This window comes from Nothobranchius furzeri, chromosome 14 (genome assembly GCF_043380555.1).
Source record: "Nothobranchius furzeri strain GRZ-AD chromosome 14, NfurGRZ-RIMD1, whole genome shotgun sequence".
NCBI lineage: Eukaryota > Metazoa > Chordata > Actinopteri > Cyprinodontiformes > Nothobranchiidae > Nothobranchius > Nothobranchius furzeri.
The window spans coordinates 47733901-47753104 of record NC_091754.1 but is presented as its reverse complement, the minus strand read 5'-3'; the positions used below and the strand labels follow the sequence as shown (position 1 = coordinate 47753104).

Here is a 19204-nt window from a genome sequence, read left to right as displayed (position 1 = left end):
GGTCACCATCTGTGCCTGTCGTGGTGGCAACCCCAGAGCCTGCTGGTGGACAATGGCGGTTAGGGCTGCTGTCAAACTGAAGAAAGAGTCCTATCAGGTCTTCGGGATCAGGTCTTCCTATCAGGAGTTCGGTGAGACCGTAGAGCAAGACTTCCATACAGCTTCAAGGAGATTCTGGTCAACCACCCGGCATCTCAGGAGGAGAAAGCAGGGTGTTACCAACACTGTTTATGGTGGTGTGTTGCTGACCTCTACTCAGGATGTTGTGGATCGGTGGGCGGAGTACTTAGAAGACCTCCTCAATGCCACCGGCGCGTCGATTTACCAGTCGATCTAAATCCTACCCTCAACATGAGCTTTGGGTAGTAATGAAGCTCGGTCATCTGGGAGGGGCTCAGAGTAGACCCGTTGCTCCTCCTCATCAAGAGGAGCCAGTTGAGGTGGCTCGGACATCAGTTCAGGATGCCTCCTGGACGCCTCCTGGTGAGATTTTCTGGCACGTCCAACCAGGAGGAGGCCTAAAAGGAGACCCAGGACACGCTAGAGAGACCATGTGTCTTACCTGGCCAGGGAACGCCTTGGGATTCCCCCGGAGGAGCTGGGGAGGAGGAGGTCTGGGCCTCTCAGCTTAGGCTGTTGCCGCCACGACCCGACTCTGGATAAGTGGTCAAAAATGGATGGATGGCTGGTTGTCTTGTATTTGTCTAAAAACCTCCACCAATGACACGGCTCGGTCCGAAGCAACGATTGGACCATCTGGTTGTCGGTCTCGTCGAACTGCCACGCTTCCCTGGGTCCTCCACTCACCCACTCCCGTTCAGCAACAGAGCACCTTGTGTGAGAGGTTCTCCTCTCAATTAATCCAGATTAGGAGAATGACTGGGATGGCTACAATTCTCTAAAATACAATAAATTAACATAGTTTAGTCCAAAAGAAATGTTGCTAACTCTTCATCAGGTTTGTGGATAACGGAGCTCCTCCCATCTTTTAAAAGCATCTCCACGTAAATTTGACTCGACTGTCGTAAACGTCTCACGGCAACATTTGCAGACGACTTTTAAACAGTTTAAAGTTTCTTTGAGAACTTGAAGGTACTTTATGAGAGGCACATTTACACATTGTGTTTGTACCTTTTCTTTTGATCTAAGCACAAGAAACACTTAATTACTGCATAAACACATTCATGTTGGTAGAAAACAAGTTCATCTCAGGATTATAGTACTGAGAACTGGGATGGATCTGGTCTCTGACCAGTGACCTTGTCGAGTCAGCTGGAGAGACGTATTTAATGGAGATCAGGAGGGAGATGCTTCTTAAAGTGATGATATATTATTACCTGGAAAGGAAGTATCTGAACGACTGTGAGTTTTTAAAAAGAAACACATCAAATAGCACAAAAAGTCAGATTTTTAGAGATGAAACTGAAAAGGGTAAAGGAACAGTCGTCTTGTCCCAAAGCTGAACTCACCGATGATGAAAAGTATCTCCACCAGGATGTCGCTGACGCTGGGAGGGTTTCGTGCTGCTGTGCCGCCATCCTCTCGTATCTCCATGGCGGTGAAGCAGACGTTGTAGGGAACGGTGATGGCGACATAGAAGGTGGCCAGCAAGATCAGCCAATCCCAGCCAGCCTTGAATGCACCATAATGAAGGAGGATGAGGCGGGACTTGTGGACGTCGGCCACCTTATACTCAGGGATCGGGTTAGCGTTGGCCCCAAGGACACTCTACAGACACATCAATGACCAATCAGGAGCTCTTACGTTGAAGGTTTTCTCCAGAAGGTTCCAATGAGGTCCAGAATTACGGAGGTCCTTCACTCATGTTTTTACTACCTCAGCAGTGGTCTCTAGGAGGAATGAACGCCTTATATGTCGCATTCTGGGGAAAAAGCTCTGGTGCGCGCATTTTAGGAACTAGAAGTGAGCCACATCAGAGTTGAGCTTCAGACGACAGGACTTGGAGTCCTACTTCCTGATATCTGAACAACTCTCCTCTGATTGGCTAACAGCAAAACGACTCTACCATTGACTGTTCTGCAACGCTGATGTTTTCTCTCCACCAATAACACAAGCCAGGAGGAGTTCTGCTGTGTGGTGGAGTTGCTAATGCTAATGGTTAGCTTCTACTAGCAGAGACGTTCTCTGCTATTTCCTGGACGCTAAACCAACAACAGCCTTCCCCGTTGTGAGTCAACATGAATGTTAGTGACAGTGTGATGCAGATCTGTCAGGCTTTTCTAATCCTAGCGTTTCACTGTCTGAATTCTACTGTATTAGAAGCTAATGCTAATGCTAGGTGTAGGAGACTATTTTCCTGTTCAGCCTGTGTGAAACACTCCAAGTGAGCGATTATAATCAGAAATAACCCGTAACACTGGTTTCTCAGCGAAGGACCTCTTTTCAACACCACACAGCTCACATTGTTGATCTTGAGCTTGGTTTTGGTCTTGTCCTGTTTCTGGAGATGTCCAGACAGCTGGTAGAGGACGGCCCGACTGCGCCGGCGCTCCATGTTGCATCCTGGAGGCCGACTGATCGGGCGGATCTCATGGCTGGTTTCCTCATCTGAAAACAAACAAAATGAAGCAGCAAAAAGGAAGACCCTGAACTCGGGAAACATAAACAAGAGGTTGGGAAAATCTGTTGGTTGGTTATGAAAATGTGGTATTTACTGGTAAAGCCACTCCTAAATGTCCAAAGCCTTCTCCAAAGTCTTTTTCTGGTCACTATAATCCACCTTTTAGCTGCTCCTCTAGTTCTTTAGCCCGCTAACTTGTAACTCTATCACAAGCAGAGGAAACAGCTCTATGGAAATGCAAATTTGTCTTTTTATAGCCCTCTGCTGCTTTGCAGGGGGATTAATTATTATGATTGTCGACATGTTCTGCAGCTGCTTGGAGAAACCCGTTTCTGTTGATTGTTGTAAAAAGGCTTAAAGAATTCGAGTATTAATCATTTTGAAATTTGCATCCCCTGACCTTTCCGTACGAGGACTGCGAGCAAGCGGTAACAGAATAATTACAGCCCTTCTCAGCCCCTCCACTAAAGAGAGTTGATATTAATCTGGTAAAAGTAACGTCTGCAGAGCATCAGCTCCCACTAAACTTATTTAATAATGCATTCATTCATAATTTAGGTCTCCGCTGCTAATGCAGTCATCTCATTTGTTTTGTCTTTGAAGAAAAAGATACAAAAACATATTAAAGAGTTGAGAGGTCTTTCTACTTTCATGGCGACTGCAGAGTAAATCGTCTGGAGTAAAACACCGCTGAATCATTGGCTCACAGGGCTTCCTCTGTCACCACTCACCAGTGTCAGAGTCGTTGACCTGGTCCAGGTCCCTGTTCTCTGTGATGTCCTTATGTGAGACCAGGAACAGAACCACCTCACTCTTCTCATTCTTGATTGGAACGATGTCCAGCAAACACCAGAACTTGGCACCTTTGTACAGAACCACAGACGCGTCAGCTTTGTTGGACTAACGTGATTGTTCATGTGTGGGAGAGTCTGACGCCTCCTCCATCCCTTACCACTCTTCTTGTACAGGATTATCTCAGTCTTGAACTCCCGGCGTTCATCCAGAGCTTTTTGCATCTGTGAGGTGATGCGGTCGCTGGTCTCGCTGCCGTACAGGAAGTGACACATGCAGCTCTTCTGCATCAGCTCGCCGCGGGCGAAGCCAGTCAGCTCGCAGAAGCCATCCGAACAGTACACTATTGGGTAGAGGGACTGGACCTGAGCGTTTCCCAGGACGAAGTTACTGTCTGCAGAGAGGGAAAGATGGGCTAAAGAAGACTAGACCTCAAGCAGGGTTGGTGTTGCACAGCTTCTCATTTCTTATCTGGGTTGATGATCAAGAAGGTATTAGAGCAATATTTGATATTAACGTAGAGCAACTATTGACGAGGATTCCATAAGCCTGCTGTTTTCAGATGAATTTCACATAGTTTTACATTTCTTATCATATCTGTTCCTTTTACAAAATGCTAAACTACAGCAGAAAAATTATTTTAGCAACTAAATGTTTGTCTGCATACCAACCTGCATCTAGAATAAATGGATAACCATTAAAACTCACCTTTTCTAAGTTTTTTTTCACTGCCAACAGTCACAATATGTTGGTGCTTGTCCAGTTATTCTATATAGGCCCATATATTATGAGTATAGTTTTACATATTACCATCATTGCGTGGAAATAAATGCAGGATCAGTATCTCCTAATAACAAAGTTCCTCCTTATAATCTATTATAAATCTCATTTTAGTGAGAAACTTTCTCATAATGACGAAACATAAAAGTGGTTTTAACAAGAAAGTTCCTTGAAACAACGTGTTTAATATCTCGTGATAACCAGAAAGTTTGTGACGGTAAAATGATGGTTCAGTCTATTGCCCCCAGACTTTGGAACAGTCTGCCTTCAAATCTCCGTCTCTTGAAATCTGTAGAGGTCTTCAAAAACATCTTAAAACTCACCTTTTCATCCAGGCTTTCCCCCGCTAAATATTCTAAAAGATGGCTATGTTCTTGTTCACACCTTGACTTTGTTTTTACTCCTGATTTTGGTTACTATTGTTGTCACTGCTATTGTTTTTATGATGTTTTTATTGGTTTGAGGTATTTACCCTGATTTTACTCATGTTGTACAGCGCTTTGTGATTTATATCTGTGAAAGGCGCTCTATAAATAAACTTTACTTACTTACTTAAACGTTGTGGTGTTCTATTAAATGAACATGGTTAAAGTTAGGTAATAACAACTATTTTATGTTCTTATTACGAGAACATTTCTTGTTAAAAGGAGATTTATTTCACATTATAGCAAGAAACTCCCCACTGAAGTGTTATTCTGTATTTTAAAGAGCAAGTCACTCCAAATCAACATTTTTCTTGCTGATAAACTATAGAAATGAGTGATCGTGCTGCAGACACATGTAGTCAATAATTCGGCACTTAAGTGCATCTTAGTTAAAATTTAAATATTCTGCCTAAAACTGTCAGTGTTGCACCGTCGTCAGGTAAAACCTCAGCACTGCATTTGAATTTGAATCTGCCGTCGCTATTGGCTAAGAGGTACACTATGATGTTAGATGGTACATCATGATGTCACAATGTCGTGAGTGTGTGTATTTGTTAGTGGCCCCGCCCTCTCGGTCTGCTAGGCAACAGCATTTGTTGCATTTTTCAAAAAGGAAGTGGCAGTGGAGTAAGAATCTGGTAGGGGTTGACTTGCTCTTTAAATAAGGACACTTGTGGTTGAAGTTTTCAATGTTTACTTATTCAGCCAGAGGAGGATAGAAAGTCACTAAACTCCTGAAGGAAAGAACTGTTTGGACCAGGTGGACGATAGACCACAGCACAGTAAAACAAGTCTTTATGCCCGACTTTAATCAGCTGCAGTTCAAAGGAAGCAAAGTGACCAGAGGTCATAGAGCTACATGGAAGATGGTCTCTGAAAACAACAGCTATGCCTCCACCACGACCAGAACCCCGGGGCTGGCTAAGAAAAGAATAACCACTCGGGCAAAGTTCAATCAGACCAGAATAATCAGATGTTTGCTGCCAAACTTCGGTCAGAAACAGAAAATCCAGGTTTTTAGAGAGAATTAGATCATTGAGCAGGAAGGACTTATTGTTAACAGAGCGGGTGTTCAATAGGGCCATGCTGAGTGAGGTGGAGGAATCAGAAACTACAGAAACAGCTGGAGTTAGTGTACGTAAATTAGCAGGGTTAGATCCACGGTGTTTATAAAAACCACTTATGGAGGGAACAGGAGGAATGAGGATAAACCGACCTTAAAAAACTTGGACGGATGAATCGCGTCGCAACGCGGCCTGGCGGGAATTCGAAAGTGGCGCTGAGGTCACCAAACAAAGGACAAGAAGCTAGAAGATTGCGCCGATGTTTACTAGATAAACCACGCTTTAAGAGAAGTCTTATTCTCGCCTGGATTCCTGCTCGTTTATCTCTTTTCCTCCGACGTTTTCCCGGGACCGGATAAACATAGCCGGAGGCGGGCAGCTCTGGACCGTCGTTTGGCTCCGGGCCAGTGCGCCACTCAGGTAGACAAAAAGGATGGTACGTCCTCGATGCGTCTTGGGCGATCGTGAACGAACATAAGGACAAAAGAGTCTGGCGATCATAGGAGATGGTAGCAGGGACGCTACTGAAGAGGATCGCAGTCAGGAGCAAGGTGGAAAAGAGGAGGTTAGTGGAGAAAAGTTTGAAAAAGTGGCCGGTGACTGCGGCTAAGCCAAGCACAGGCGCCATCTTGTTGCCGACCGGAAGCGGGGGAAAAAAGAAATTGCATCTTTGCATATTGCATCTTTTCTTAGAAGACACCTCAGTGTGTGCACTTTGTCAGTAAACTTGGAAATATAGGGTGACAGGTATGTCAGCATCCGTATAAATCTGTGTAGCTCATCTTTGTTCTTTGGATTTGGCCTTTCTCGGATGTCCCGGATTTTAACTGGATCTGTCACACCCTGTCCTGTCTCCCCTTTTGGTTTAGTCCTGTGTCCATGTTAATTGCTCCCACCTGCCTCTCGATTCCCAATCACCCAAGCTCCCAGCCCTCTTGTATTTAAACCCCTTCAGTTTTGTGTCTCGTGTTGGATCATTGTTTCTATGTTGGCGTGTTCCCCATTAAAACCTTTAATCGTTCCTGTGTGTCTGCTTGCCTGCTTCCCTCACCCGCATATGGATCCTTACCTCCGCTTCATTCACCGGCACGCGCTGACAGGATCTGGTCTGATGCCGTTAGCTGTGTACTGAGTTCCAAAGAATGAAATCTGGGTTTCTTTTATGGTGCATTTATCACTGTTGAACACCAACCCTGCCTTTGCAGCACGTTCCATCAGTTTGATCAGGTTCTTGTCGTGTTCTTCCTCTGACTTCCCACAGACAGCGATATCACCAGCTATGCTGACTACACCCTCCAGCCCCTCGAGGATTTGGTCCATCCTGGCCTGAAAGATATCTTGAGACACACTTATCCAAAAGGTAGGCGTGTCCAGCAGTACCTACCAAATGGGGTGCGAAACGTGGTTAGGAGTTGTGATTCTGGGTCCAGGTGGACTGAGCAATATCCTGCCTTAGCATCCAGTTTGCAGAATATTGTAGCATTAGCAAACTTTGGGTTGAGTTCCTCTACTGTTGGAATCTTGTGTGGGCATCTTTTCAGGCTGTTGTTGAGCTTTTGGGGGTCTAGGCACTCCCAGAGTGTACTGTCCTTTTTTGTGCTGTACGCTAAGCTGGAGCACCAATCCGTGTGTCCTTCCACTTTGAGTAACACACCCTGCTCCACGAGGTCATTCAGTTCCTTTTGAAGCTTGTCTTTAGTGTGGATGCTGCATTTACGTGGTGGGTCAGCATCTTCTTTCAGTATGAGTCTGGCGGTTCCACTGAAATGACCATTTTTGTCAAACTGGTCAGGGTTTATTTGCTTCAGATCCTTTATTGTGGATATTTGTATTGGTGAATTGGACCTCTTTGGCTTCTCAGAGTCGTTTTGGCTGCTTATCGAGTCCACATTCTCTGTGACAAGCTTCAGCGATTCACATGTAGGCAATCCTACAATCGCTGGTCCAGGTACATCCACAACTTAAAACATGGCTCTGACCCACTCTGAATCCTTCCACTGACATGGGATGTCTATTTTTCCGAAGCATTGAATTCTATGGCCACTGTAAGCAGATAGTTTTGTATTGCTCTCTTGTAGCCTGTTCATAGCTTGGCAGCTGAATCAGGCGTTCATCCAGCTCTTTTTCATTGAACTGGCACTTCAATGCAAGCGTTCTTGCTCTTGTTACAAAATCATCAATACTTTCATCTGGCATTTGTCTGTATTGCATGAGGTGAAGTCTGTGGATCCTGAAGTTCACGTCCAGCTTTAGTTGTCCTTCAAAAACGTCCACAGATTGGCGGGGACCTTCTTTTCATCATCAGTTAGCCCGCTAGCATTTAGCCTCTTTAACCCCTGATCTCCTATGCCACGGCATATTTTCTGTGCTTGCTTGTCTTCGTCAGTTATGCCAGCAACACACATACAACAGCGACAGTCGTTGCCCGGCAACCCGACTCCTTATGTATCACTCCGCGCTGTGCGCTTCCTATTGTAAAATAGACCCTATTAGGGAGAACTGGTGGGTGTTCAGACCGGGAGTCGATAAGTGATGAGTGTGACACCGTTAAAATGGTTACTTACTGAGGTACTTAGACACAGTCTAATGAATGTTGTGTATATAGTCTGGCCATTATAGCTGGTGTGGTAGGGAAGGTGTTTACAATTATAAAAGTAGGGGTAAATGTGGCACAGTGGATTGCTCCTCCTTCTGCCACTTTCCTTAATTAGGGGTCAGCCAATCAGGGCCCTGGTGGCCTCCTTTAAAAGACTCCAGGGCAGGTGTAACTCGATAGTAGAAGAATTCTTTTGTGTTTTATTGTGTTTTATTGTGTTTTATTGTGTGTGGCACAGCAGGTGACATAATGGGTGGGTGGAGTTTCCACTGGCCTGTGGGAGGTAAGCTTCGGCTCTCGGCTTTTATTGTTTTTAGATCAGTCTCAAACTGATTTTATTTGTTTTAACCTTGTATTTATTGTAATAAATTACTATTTTAACACCCCAGAAACGACTCTCAACTCGTAGGGCAAAAATGTACCTAGGTGCCTCAGTGTCATTTTAAAACAAATTCCTTGGGTGAAATTCCCAAGGTGGCGTTGTTCTGTTAAAATAAACGTAGTCCCTCGAGTCTCCACCATGCCACATAACTAAAAACATGACTATTCCCAACTCCTTAGCTGCTAAGTTACTGTGTAACACACTATAGCCCAGTTTTATTTGAAACAGTTTTACTTTCTCCGCTGCTGGTGCAGTTTGTTGAATCAAAAGCCACATTTGTCTTTCAACCCTTCTAAAATGACAGTTTTCATTGAACAACATGTAATTTAGTCAATATCAAGCTAAATGCTGCATTGGGATAAATAATGCAGCATTGGATGGAAGCAGATGGGAATAATTACATACAATCAGACAGCTGCAGCACCGTTTTTAGGGGTTTTCTGATGCAGATGGTTATCTCACGGATAAAAACACGAAGAAATTATTCGGACACCTACTTGATTGTTTTTTTAAAAACACATACTTTAAATTCCTCTAAACAAAAAATAATGCTAAATAAGCCATTGGGTCCATTTAAAGGGAAAGAGTGCAAAGCTGAAAGGGTTTGACGGGTCAGATTTTCAACACTAAATGTTAAAATGACAAACTTTAACGCTGAGATGATCTTTGTCCAGTCCTTGCCCCTGACCCCTCTTACAGTTTTTCTCAATTGTTTACACACATTTTCTGAAATCATGCCTCATATTCTCAGAACTCCACACACAAATAATCCAAAAAACACACACAATGGGCAAAACCCCTTAATTAACCTGCAAAATGAAACTTCACATTCAAAACAATGTTATTTCTCCTCCCACTCGCGTGCTTAATGTAAAACACTATGATGAATGGAAAACACTTCTTCTCCATTCATCATAATGACTTTAGCCTTTTGGTTCAGCGTTACACTAACTACAGACAGTATATATACATGTGTTGTAAAATATTTCAGAATATTGTTTTTACACTCTGAACACACAAATACAATGAGTGGTCACTATTGTGAAGCACAATCATTATGATTACAATCTTGAAATATGTATAATTTACTGTACACAGTGTTGAGTGTATGTATCAATTGCAGGACTCACTTGCACATAGTTATATTGCAATTCTTTGACTCTTTCTGGATTGCGCTCAAATGGCACCCTGTAGACCTGCTTCATCCTGAGATGATATCTGCGCAAGACATGGTCCACTGCTGATAAGCTGACCCTATCAATACTTTGAAACATGTCGTTGTTTTCTGTTATTTTTCTTGGATTTTCTGTAATGTTAGGGCATTGTTTTCTAGGACCATGTTCATGATTTCAGTTTCCTGTTCAGGAGACAGAAGACGTTCCCGACCGCCTCGTTTTGGTAATCTTTCAGTTCTGCCAAACAAATAGTAAAATTCTGTGAATACAAAGTAGGTATACATTTCCTAAATACTGGAAACATACTTTACAGTATTTTTACTGTCCAACAAAACAGTCCACAGGCAATACTACTACTGTACTCATTGAGTACTGATTGTATTGATATGCAGTACTGCCATTTTCTAGTGAGAGAAGATTTCTTACCTATTCTCATTTTGGAAAGTCCAGATGATGGATGCTACAGTGTACCTGCTCAAATTTGTCTGTACTCTTTGCCCAGCCTCCCTAACTGTAAGACCATGGTTGACCACATGATCAACCAAAGTGGCTCGGATCTCATCAGAGATTATGGTCCTTGTCCTCCCTTTCCTCCTCCTCCTCCTCTTACTCTCACTCCTCTGGCTCTGCCTCTGTTTCCAATGTTGGCATCCATTGCTCCAAAACAGAAGAGCTCAACTGTTGCCATTTTATGCTAAAGCTCTGATTGCTGATTGTAAAACTGTGTGACAGGTGTTTGGCCTTGTGATGAGTCAGTGTGCATATTTGAATAGCAGTGTGTTCCTTGTGAAAACAAGATATTTTCTGCATGAAAATTGTGCCAACAGCAGAGAACTGTGTGTGGTGTTTTGAAAAAAGTGTGTTTTAGATTTGCAATGTGAGTGCAAAGCAGGAATTGTGCTTGTAGTTTAGCAGAATTGGTTAAGGGGGTTGGTGAATTGGTTACATGTTGTGGTCATTTTGTTTCAAGTACCAGAAAATGTGTGTAAACAATTGAGAAAAACTGTAACAACCATCGTGTAAACGGCAGCAACGTTCCCTAAAATCTGGAGGAAGTCCCCCAGCTGTTCCGTGCCCAGGGACCGATTCTGATGGTGAGTAAAACAAACAACACAAGCGAGAACAAATATGACTTCTGCTAGAGGTAATTGTTGGAGCCGTGAGAAATGGTTTGACGGCTCAACATTATAGGGACAACCATGAATAAGTCATAATGAAATGTAGAAAGGTATAACCCGTGTCTCACGAAAGCAAGACATTCATTCCAGAGAGATAATTAAAGTCAGAACACGGATGAATCCAGAGGGACCGCAGCGCTCACTTTGAAGAATGGGAGCAATAAGATGAGAGAAAGATGGAACGAGAGGGAGGAGAGCAGCAGAAAGGAGTGATGGTGCAGGAAGATGGAGAGGGAGATAATGGAGTTTTATGATTTTTGCATTAACTAAAAAAACAGGCTCTTCGGTTCATTTAGCAGCACGATCAGCTGATTATTGAAAGTTAGCATCCAGCGGTGGTATTATTGTGTTTGAAGTTTATGATCAAATATGATAAAGGTTAACGGCACGAACCTCATAAATAATGGCAATGCCACCAGGTATAAGAAAGTGGTCGCCAATAGAAGAACATACCACAAACTGCTTTTCCGTGTTTGTCCACGAGGGGGCAGTCTCATGGACAACTCTATTCAGTTTCAATGGAATATTCATACAGAGTGGTCTAAAGGCACTTCCCAAAGAAAACATCCCAATTGAATCTACATATCAGTGCATTCCTTTGTAAGAAAACCCAGCAGACCTACATCAGCGACTCCATGCCCATACTAATCAAGCATGTAGCGACAGTGGGGAGGAAAACTCCCCTTTAACAGGAAGAAACCTTGGTTTATTATTCTGATTTTATTTATTTTTATTTTTATTTTTATTCAAATGTTATTTTGGTTATGAAGTTTTGATAACTAAAATACATTTTAAACCAAAATACTACTGCTGTTCAAAACTTTTATGGGCAGGATTTCCAGGAGGAGCCACAGTGTTGAGAGAATCTTTTTTTGGTGGCCTGAGAATCTACTACTACTACTACTACTATTACTACTACTACTACTACTACCAATTCTACTACTACCAATTCCCCTATTACTACTACTACTATTACTACTACTATTACTTCTATTACTACTACTACCAATTCCTCTATTACTACTACTACTACAACTACCAATTCTACTACTACCAATTCCCCTATTACTACTACTACTATTACTACTACTACTACTACTACTACTGCTACTACTACTTCTATTACTACTACTACCAATTTCCCTATTACTACTACTACTAGTACTACTACGACTACTATTACTACTACTGCTATAACTACTACCAATACCACTACTACTACTAGTATCACTACTACCACTACTACTATTACTACTACTACCAATACCACTACTACTACTACCAGTATCACTACTACTACTACTACTACTACTACTACTGCTACTACTACTTCTATTACTACTACTACCAATTTCCCTATTACTACTACTACTAGTACTACTACGACTACTATTACTACTACTGCTACAACTACTACCAATACCACTACTACTACTAGTATCACTACTACCACTACTACTATTACTACTACTACAACTACCAATACCACTACTACTACTACCAGTATCACTACTATTACTACCACTACTATTACTACCACTACCAATACCACTACTACTACTACCTGTATCACTACTACTACTACTACTACTACTATTACTACTACTACTACTACCAATACTACTACTACTAATACTACTACTACTACTACATTGCTACTTTACTGGTTTGAAGTGGATCCTCTGGTGCATTTCCCCATAACTCTGTGGTATGGAAACCGCTGTGAGGCTGACAAAAACAAGTCTTATAAGGAGTGAATAGATTTACTAAGTAAATTAATTTTCACCTTTCTTCAGGCAGAGTTTAGCTGCCTAAACTCCCAGCAGCTGTGAAACTTCTACTGCAGTTCTCTACACTTTATTACAATATAAAATTGTTTGTGTTTAATAATAAAATCGGGTTATTCCAGTCTGACCTAAATAAGACGTTTTTGTCCCCCCGTGTCCCTAAAAACGCTGCTGAGAGACGAGACGTGAGGAGCTTTGAGCTGGGATGGATTTGTAGCAACAACAGCAACATCTCTGACGTCTCCTTGTTGTCGTTTCCACCAGGTGCGCTAAGTCGAAGTGGAAAGGGCTGCAGCATTATCTGATTGTTGGAGGCGCCGCGGGATTCAGCGGGAGATGGAGGCTCCTGGTGATTCTGAGTGCGACGCAGCCGGAGACTTTAAAGAGCAGAATGGGATTTGAGGAGTTATTCTGCTCAGAAAGAGATAGCCTTGTACTTTGGAGGTGGCAGAGTGAAGGGAATGTGTTATTATTATTATTTAGGAGCAGAAACAGAAGCTTTCACTGGGCTGGGGTTGAATAACCAGATCAAGAGAATAAAATTATTATTATTAATACGTTTGACTTAATCTCTCAGCCTGACGAGCTGCTTCAGCCTGCAGGAAGAGGCAGAGTTCATCTTCGATTGCTGAAGTCAGATCAGGACGGGTCAGCTGTCAAATCCAGGCTAAGACTTTATAACTAAGTTGAGTCTGAAGTCAGTCTTGAGCTTGCATCCAAATCTGGAGTCAGTTACTAAACCTGAAGTTACTTCATGGGTCCCTCTAGTCCTCCTTCCCTCCAAACGCTTCCTAAATCCCATCGTTGCGCCTGAACGTGTCACGTTTTTGTGTTTCTGCAGCCATCTCCATCTCAGCCACAGGAATAATTCCTCTGCAAAGCTGCGATCTGCTTCCTTATCCTGCATGTGCTCCACTATGTTCCCTCCAAGCTGTTCATTCAGATCTTTTTTTCATTTGTTTCATTCCGTGTCCGCACATTCCCCTGGCACTCGGCAGGCCTGTCACATCCGCGCTGCCATCCAGGTGTAATAACGTGTGATGTGAATTACAAAACCACTCAGCCCCGAGCAACTTAGGGAAGCCTGCGACTGATGACACCGCGGTGACAGCCCCACGCTGCGCTTTTCTTGCACAGAGCTCCTTGAAGAAAACTTGCTTGTTCATTTTTGAGACGTGCAACATGAAAAGGTTTCTGCAGCCAAGACTGAAAACACAATCCTGCAGCTCGCAGGTTCAGTCTTTACATCTCCAGATAAAAACAGACAAATTTCTGTCTTTGCAATGTTTATGAGCCAAAAATAGGATGCAACCTCTGAAATGTGGAGAAGTCTCCAACGTGGAAGACCTTCTGGTCTTCTGCATGAAGGTGGAGGTCTTCAGAGCTCCGTTTTATTTATTTTATGAGCAGAATTTGAATGAACTCTGGTTTAAACATGTTATCTGCACCCGATCTGTTATACGCACTCACACCAGCATGTATCTTCATGTTGCTTTAGGTTGCATCATTTGAAACCTCTCCCGTGATGTTCTGTTATCTCATACGTGATCTTTTCTCACCAGCCACAGGAACGACACGTTTGAACGAAAGTGGTCAATGGGTGCAGGTCAAGATGGCCGTTTCAGCTTTTCAGTAATCATCAAACTCAAAAATGACTTCAACGCAGTCAGATGTACACATGTAAGGTTTGTTGGAAGCTGACTCATTTGCAACACGTGCTTTAATTACTGACAGGTCATGTGACATTTAGCGATTCTGCATGCTGGAAGGAGGCAGGCGAGAGATCAGAGGATCGTTTGGAGAGATAAATGAAATAAAATATGATTCTGAATCAAAGTTCTGCCTGAAGACTTGTTGGACACGAACGTTTCATCCAGAGGAATTTCATCCGTAAATCTCATTATGGTGTTGCGTCTTCTTAGAAGTTCATTTGTTGCTTAATTAGAGTTGCACAGTGAAATAACTGCATTCAGCTGAATAAACGTGTTAATTTGGCGTTAAATTGGGTGAATCAGAATTGTTTGTTTTTCCATCACCATTAAACCTCTCCTTCATCCTGCAGAGATTCTACACCAATTTATTCAGTTTCCAGAATAATCTTGGTTTGTTACCTAATGACTGTTATTCTTGAAGCATTGGTTAGATTAGATGACAACTAGTCAAACACTTACGGAAATCCAATAATTGGTTGTGTTTAAAGGTGCATTGTGAAGTAACCATGGCATCTGGTGGTCATATTTGGGTACTGCAGGCCATTTTCATAAACAAAAGTAACTTTCTTACTGTCGTTCCGTAGTTTCGGAGTTGTTCCCAGTTACAGATCAGCACCAGAAGATTCTAGATGAGCCATAACAAGTCATACGCAGTAAATTGATTAATAAATAAATACCTTGTCTTATCAGGTTTTCGCACTTTTGGGTGTTTTATGGTGGGAGCACTTACTACACTTATTACGGTAATATGTGTCTGCATTAGAGGAAGTGTAGTTGTTTGCCGTCTTGCTGTTAGCTTGCTGTTATAGTTCTAAACGACTCATTAAAGAAAGTAAAAATGCCACGGTTGACTCATTATTCACCTCATGCACACATTTCTTTGTAACACGGAGTTGTTGGTAACTGAAAAAGTAGCTTCACATTTTTGTAGAGCCGACTAATTTCTTGTAATTCTCCATTAGCAATGTTAGCTGCACTTTAGCCTCTAGCCTGCTTCAGAGTAAAACAAAACAATGTCGTGGTTTCTGAGAGGTACTAGAAATAACTTCTGGGTCACTCCTGTTTTCTGGCTTTGGTTCTTTTAAACAGCTCTGGAGCTTTTTTTCCTGTCGGTGTTCCACCAAATCACAGGTCCTCACCTGGGAGCACAACTGGGTTTACGACTGAGGAGCTGAAAAAAATCATGTTTCTTACAACGATCTAAGAAAGTTGAAACTCAAATCAGAGGGTTTTCTAGCAGGAACCACCTGTATAAGGTCAAAGGTCAGATGTTCTCCTTAATGGTTTCATCTGTTACAGCAAGTGGTCCAGGTCCTGAAGCAACAGAGCAGCCCCAGACCATCACGCCACCACCTCCATGTCTGACCACACACACTTTTGGGTAAATGTGTAACAGGATAAGCATGGCACAAACACAACATTTCAGAACAATGAAGAACATGGTAGTGATGTTAAAAGAGACACATTTCGATGTTGTGTTTGTTCGATGGTTGATACCAAACATGTTCATGAAGTTTACTGCACCAAGTCCATCTCACATGAAGGGATTTCAGCAGCTTTATTCTTGACAGTTTCAGTACCTCCCAGAATGAGTCGTGTCAGGGCTCTGACACTTTAAGTAGCTGGAGCTAGCCACGCCTACCCCTTACCAGCTCAGACTGCTATAAGCTGAGAAGCTCTGATATCTGGGCAGGGCTTAGAGTAGAGCCTCTGCTCTTCCAGCAGCAGCTCTCTCTTGCCTGTGAGAGGTGGGTCTATGCTAATCTACTTGTTTATGACATCACAAAAGAGGACATTTAGAAACTGCTTGTTTTAGGCACATAATTCCCTTTTTATGTTTGGAGTGTCTGAGGCAGTGAAGGTCCACATGGCAGAACAAAAGGAGAGTTTTGCACAAATGTTCCGACTCAGAAAAGAAGGGACCTGGAAAAAGCTGTTGGAAGCAAGGCGGAAGCAACCAGTGATGTGTTGATTTTGAGATCGTTTAGCCTACTTCCTGTTGTCACACGGGTTACGTGTACAGGTGTGGGATCAGCGTATAAAACTGGTCTCAGCTAAACCATAGAAGGGTTTGTTTGCTCCGGTTGGGATTAGTCAGAAGCAGTTCGGTTTTTTTATGTTGCGTTCTTTTATCCTGTCATTTGAATCCTTCCAAAGTGGATTTGTCTTTGTGCTCCAGCCAGTCACCTGAAGTCATCGGGTTCAGAATCGTGTCGTCTTCTCAGTCAAATGAAACCCTGACTGTCAGAAGCATCCCACTCTGTGGCATCACTGATGAACGTTACTGTAACCCACACCAGTGGTGTTTAGATCTGTTTCACAACCATCCCTCACTGATTGCTGTGCCTCGGTAATGCCTGTTAATAAGCGCCTTCGAAGCGATGTTACGTAACGCTCTTAAGCTGTAATAACGGCCGTGTTGACTGGCAGCGGTTCCTTTATGTGGGTTTGAAGCTCCGACCGATCAACTGGGAATCAGGTGAGTGGTTTTATTTACCAGGAGGCCTCTCGTCTTGTTTACATTTGAAATTAGCGTCATGTTGACTATCTACAAGAATAAGAAAAGTCACGTAAACTCCTGGAGGCCATGATGTGAGACGAGAGAGACAAAAACCACACAAGTGTTCCTCCTGCTCAACGTTTCATTCCCGCTCAGAAATCAGGGCGCCACTCCATCTCTAAGCAGATCTCCGCTGGAGAGCAGGAGGTGTTTTCTGCCTGGCAGCCAGTCCCCCCCCCCCCCCCCCCCCCCTTACCCTGCTGTGACAGGAGACTGAGTGACAGGCCTGAGTGTGGAGCGCCGAGCGACTTGGTGGCAGCCATCAGACACAAGATGGCAAACAGGACTAAATACGTTTAGGTAGTGTAAACACAACGTAACCTAATCAGCTTTAGGTCTCTTGAACCCTTTTTATTCTCAGTTGGTCATCAAAGCAACGCTGCTGTGTGGGATGTGATGGTAGACTTCCACATGAGCCTCCAGACTTCTAACAGTTCACCCAGAGAAACACCACTGGGGACGCGTGACTCTGTTAATCATGGACGTTGCTATAAAAAGAGCTTCATGACAGTAAATAACTGCTAATATAGTTTTTCTAGATGTTTTATAATAGTTGTGGTAAAAAAAATGTTGGATTTCCTTTTAGGATCCCACCTTTTCTGACAGAGATGGGAATTCCAGCATCAACAAGTCATCTCCATGTCATGTTTTGGTTCTGCTCAGCAGCTGAACCCGGTTCACTCACCGTGCTGATTGAAATCACCTGATTTGGTTGCTGAGCTGAAGAAAAACACGGCATGGAGATAACTTGATGCCACAATTCCCATCTCTGGTTCCTAGACTAGCACCGATTCTGGTTTTGAAGGTCAATACCGGCCGAACGATTCTTATCATTACTGATTCAATGCCAGTGACTGCAAAAGTCATCATTTGCATATTTTTACTGTGTAGGCGTCGGAACGAGCCCCCGCACCGTGAGAACAAACGTCTGAGCTCTAAAGCTGATCTTCATCCGCACACGTCACGTGATCAGGAAGCAGAAAATCCATGTGTTAAGAGATCGTTTTGGGTCGCTGCTGTAAAAAAAAAAGGTGAGGCGCGAACCGGAAAAGCTTCTGCCGATCACAATTCGACAACGGATTATGAAAGAATGGATAACGCTCGAAACGCGTGGATTCTTCCTGATGTAAGAGGTGAGTCTGCTTTGTTTTGGTTGTTTTGGTTGTTTTGGCATCGACATCATCCTAGCGCGCAACATTCTGTGACTCTTAAACAGTAAAAACGCTGAAAAATGCTGGCAGTGAATGAGTTAATACAATAATACTTAGTTTTTCTATATATTAGGATTGTTATGCTTGTGAAAGTAAAAACCTCCACTGGTGCTAGTGACGTTAGCTTAGCTATGGTGAGTTCATGGAATCACAACATTTGAGTTTTACCTTTGGAGGATCATCAGTAAGGATGTTCTCTAAAGTCGTGACCTCAAAAATACACATGAAGGTATTTTATACTTTCATTAACTGAAGGAAAACTTGGATGGTTTCGGATATTATTTGTGAACTAATATGTTATCTAATTATCTCAAATGCCAATAAAATAACAGAATTTAAAGTATTTGTACTCATCTTTTAAATAATGGATTCCTTTTATTCATTTAAACCCATACATGAGTGGTGAAATCGCCCATATGGTTCTGGTGGGATTAAATGTATCCGTTTTTATAGATCCAGCTCTGGTTACCACAGTAATCCAGTTTGGTTTCTTTTCACCCCAGCAGATTTAAGAGTGTAGAAATAAATGTGGTTAATCTGTCGACATGTTGCCCATCTGAGTGAACATTAGAAAAAACACTGATTTAAAGCTCAGAACAACAGTTTTCACAACAAACCTCTCAAAACAGCTAAAGGTCTTTTGTAAAATTGGCTCATGATCAGAATTGGCCCAAATCACCTAGTTCGGGTTAATCTGTGAATCAGCATGGAGAAATATCGGACCCATTTCCCAGTCAAAAGGCTTATTCGTTTAATCGCCATTTTCAACCATCAGAGATAAAAATATTACATTTTGATGACTGTAATCATTTGAGGCTTGATCAAAGCCAGCTGAATCGGTATCAGTCTAACCCAGAATAGGTTCATCTCTAAATACAATCCTTACAGAGTTTATCCGTTCATTCATGAATTCTGCTTTGAGCAGCGTAACCCAACCCTGCAGGACTGATTGGTTCTCATG

At 42.7% G+C, this 19204-nt stretch overlaps 1 protein-coding gene across 1 annotated transcript in view; it reads right to left on the bottom strand.

Annotated features, from left to right (window-relative positions):
- LOC107380901 (voltage-gated delayed rectifier potassium channel KCNH8) overlaps window positions 1-19204 on the bottom strand; it is a 43923-nt gene that overhangs the window by 24084 nt on the left and 635 nt on the right. Inside the window, exons 2-5 of the mRNA XM_015952291.3 lie at window positions 3534-3767; window positions 3313-3444; window positions 2423-2568; window positions 1470-1728 (exon numbers count right to left, since the gene is read on the bottom strand). Coding sequence (XP_015807777.2) covers window positions 1470-1728; window positions 2423-2568; window positions 3313-3444; window positions 3534-3767 — 771 coding nt within the window. The remainder of the gene's footprint in view (window positions 1-1469; window positions 1729-2422; window positions 2569-3312; window positions 3445-3533; window positions 3768-19204) is intronic.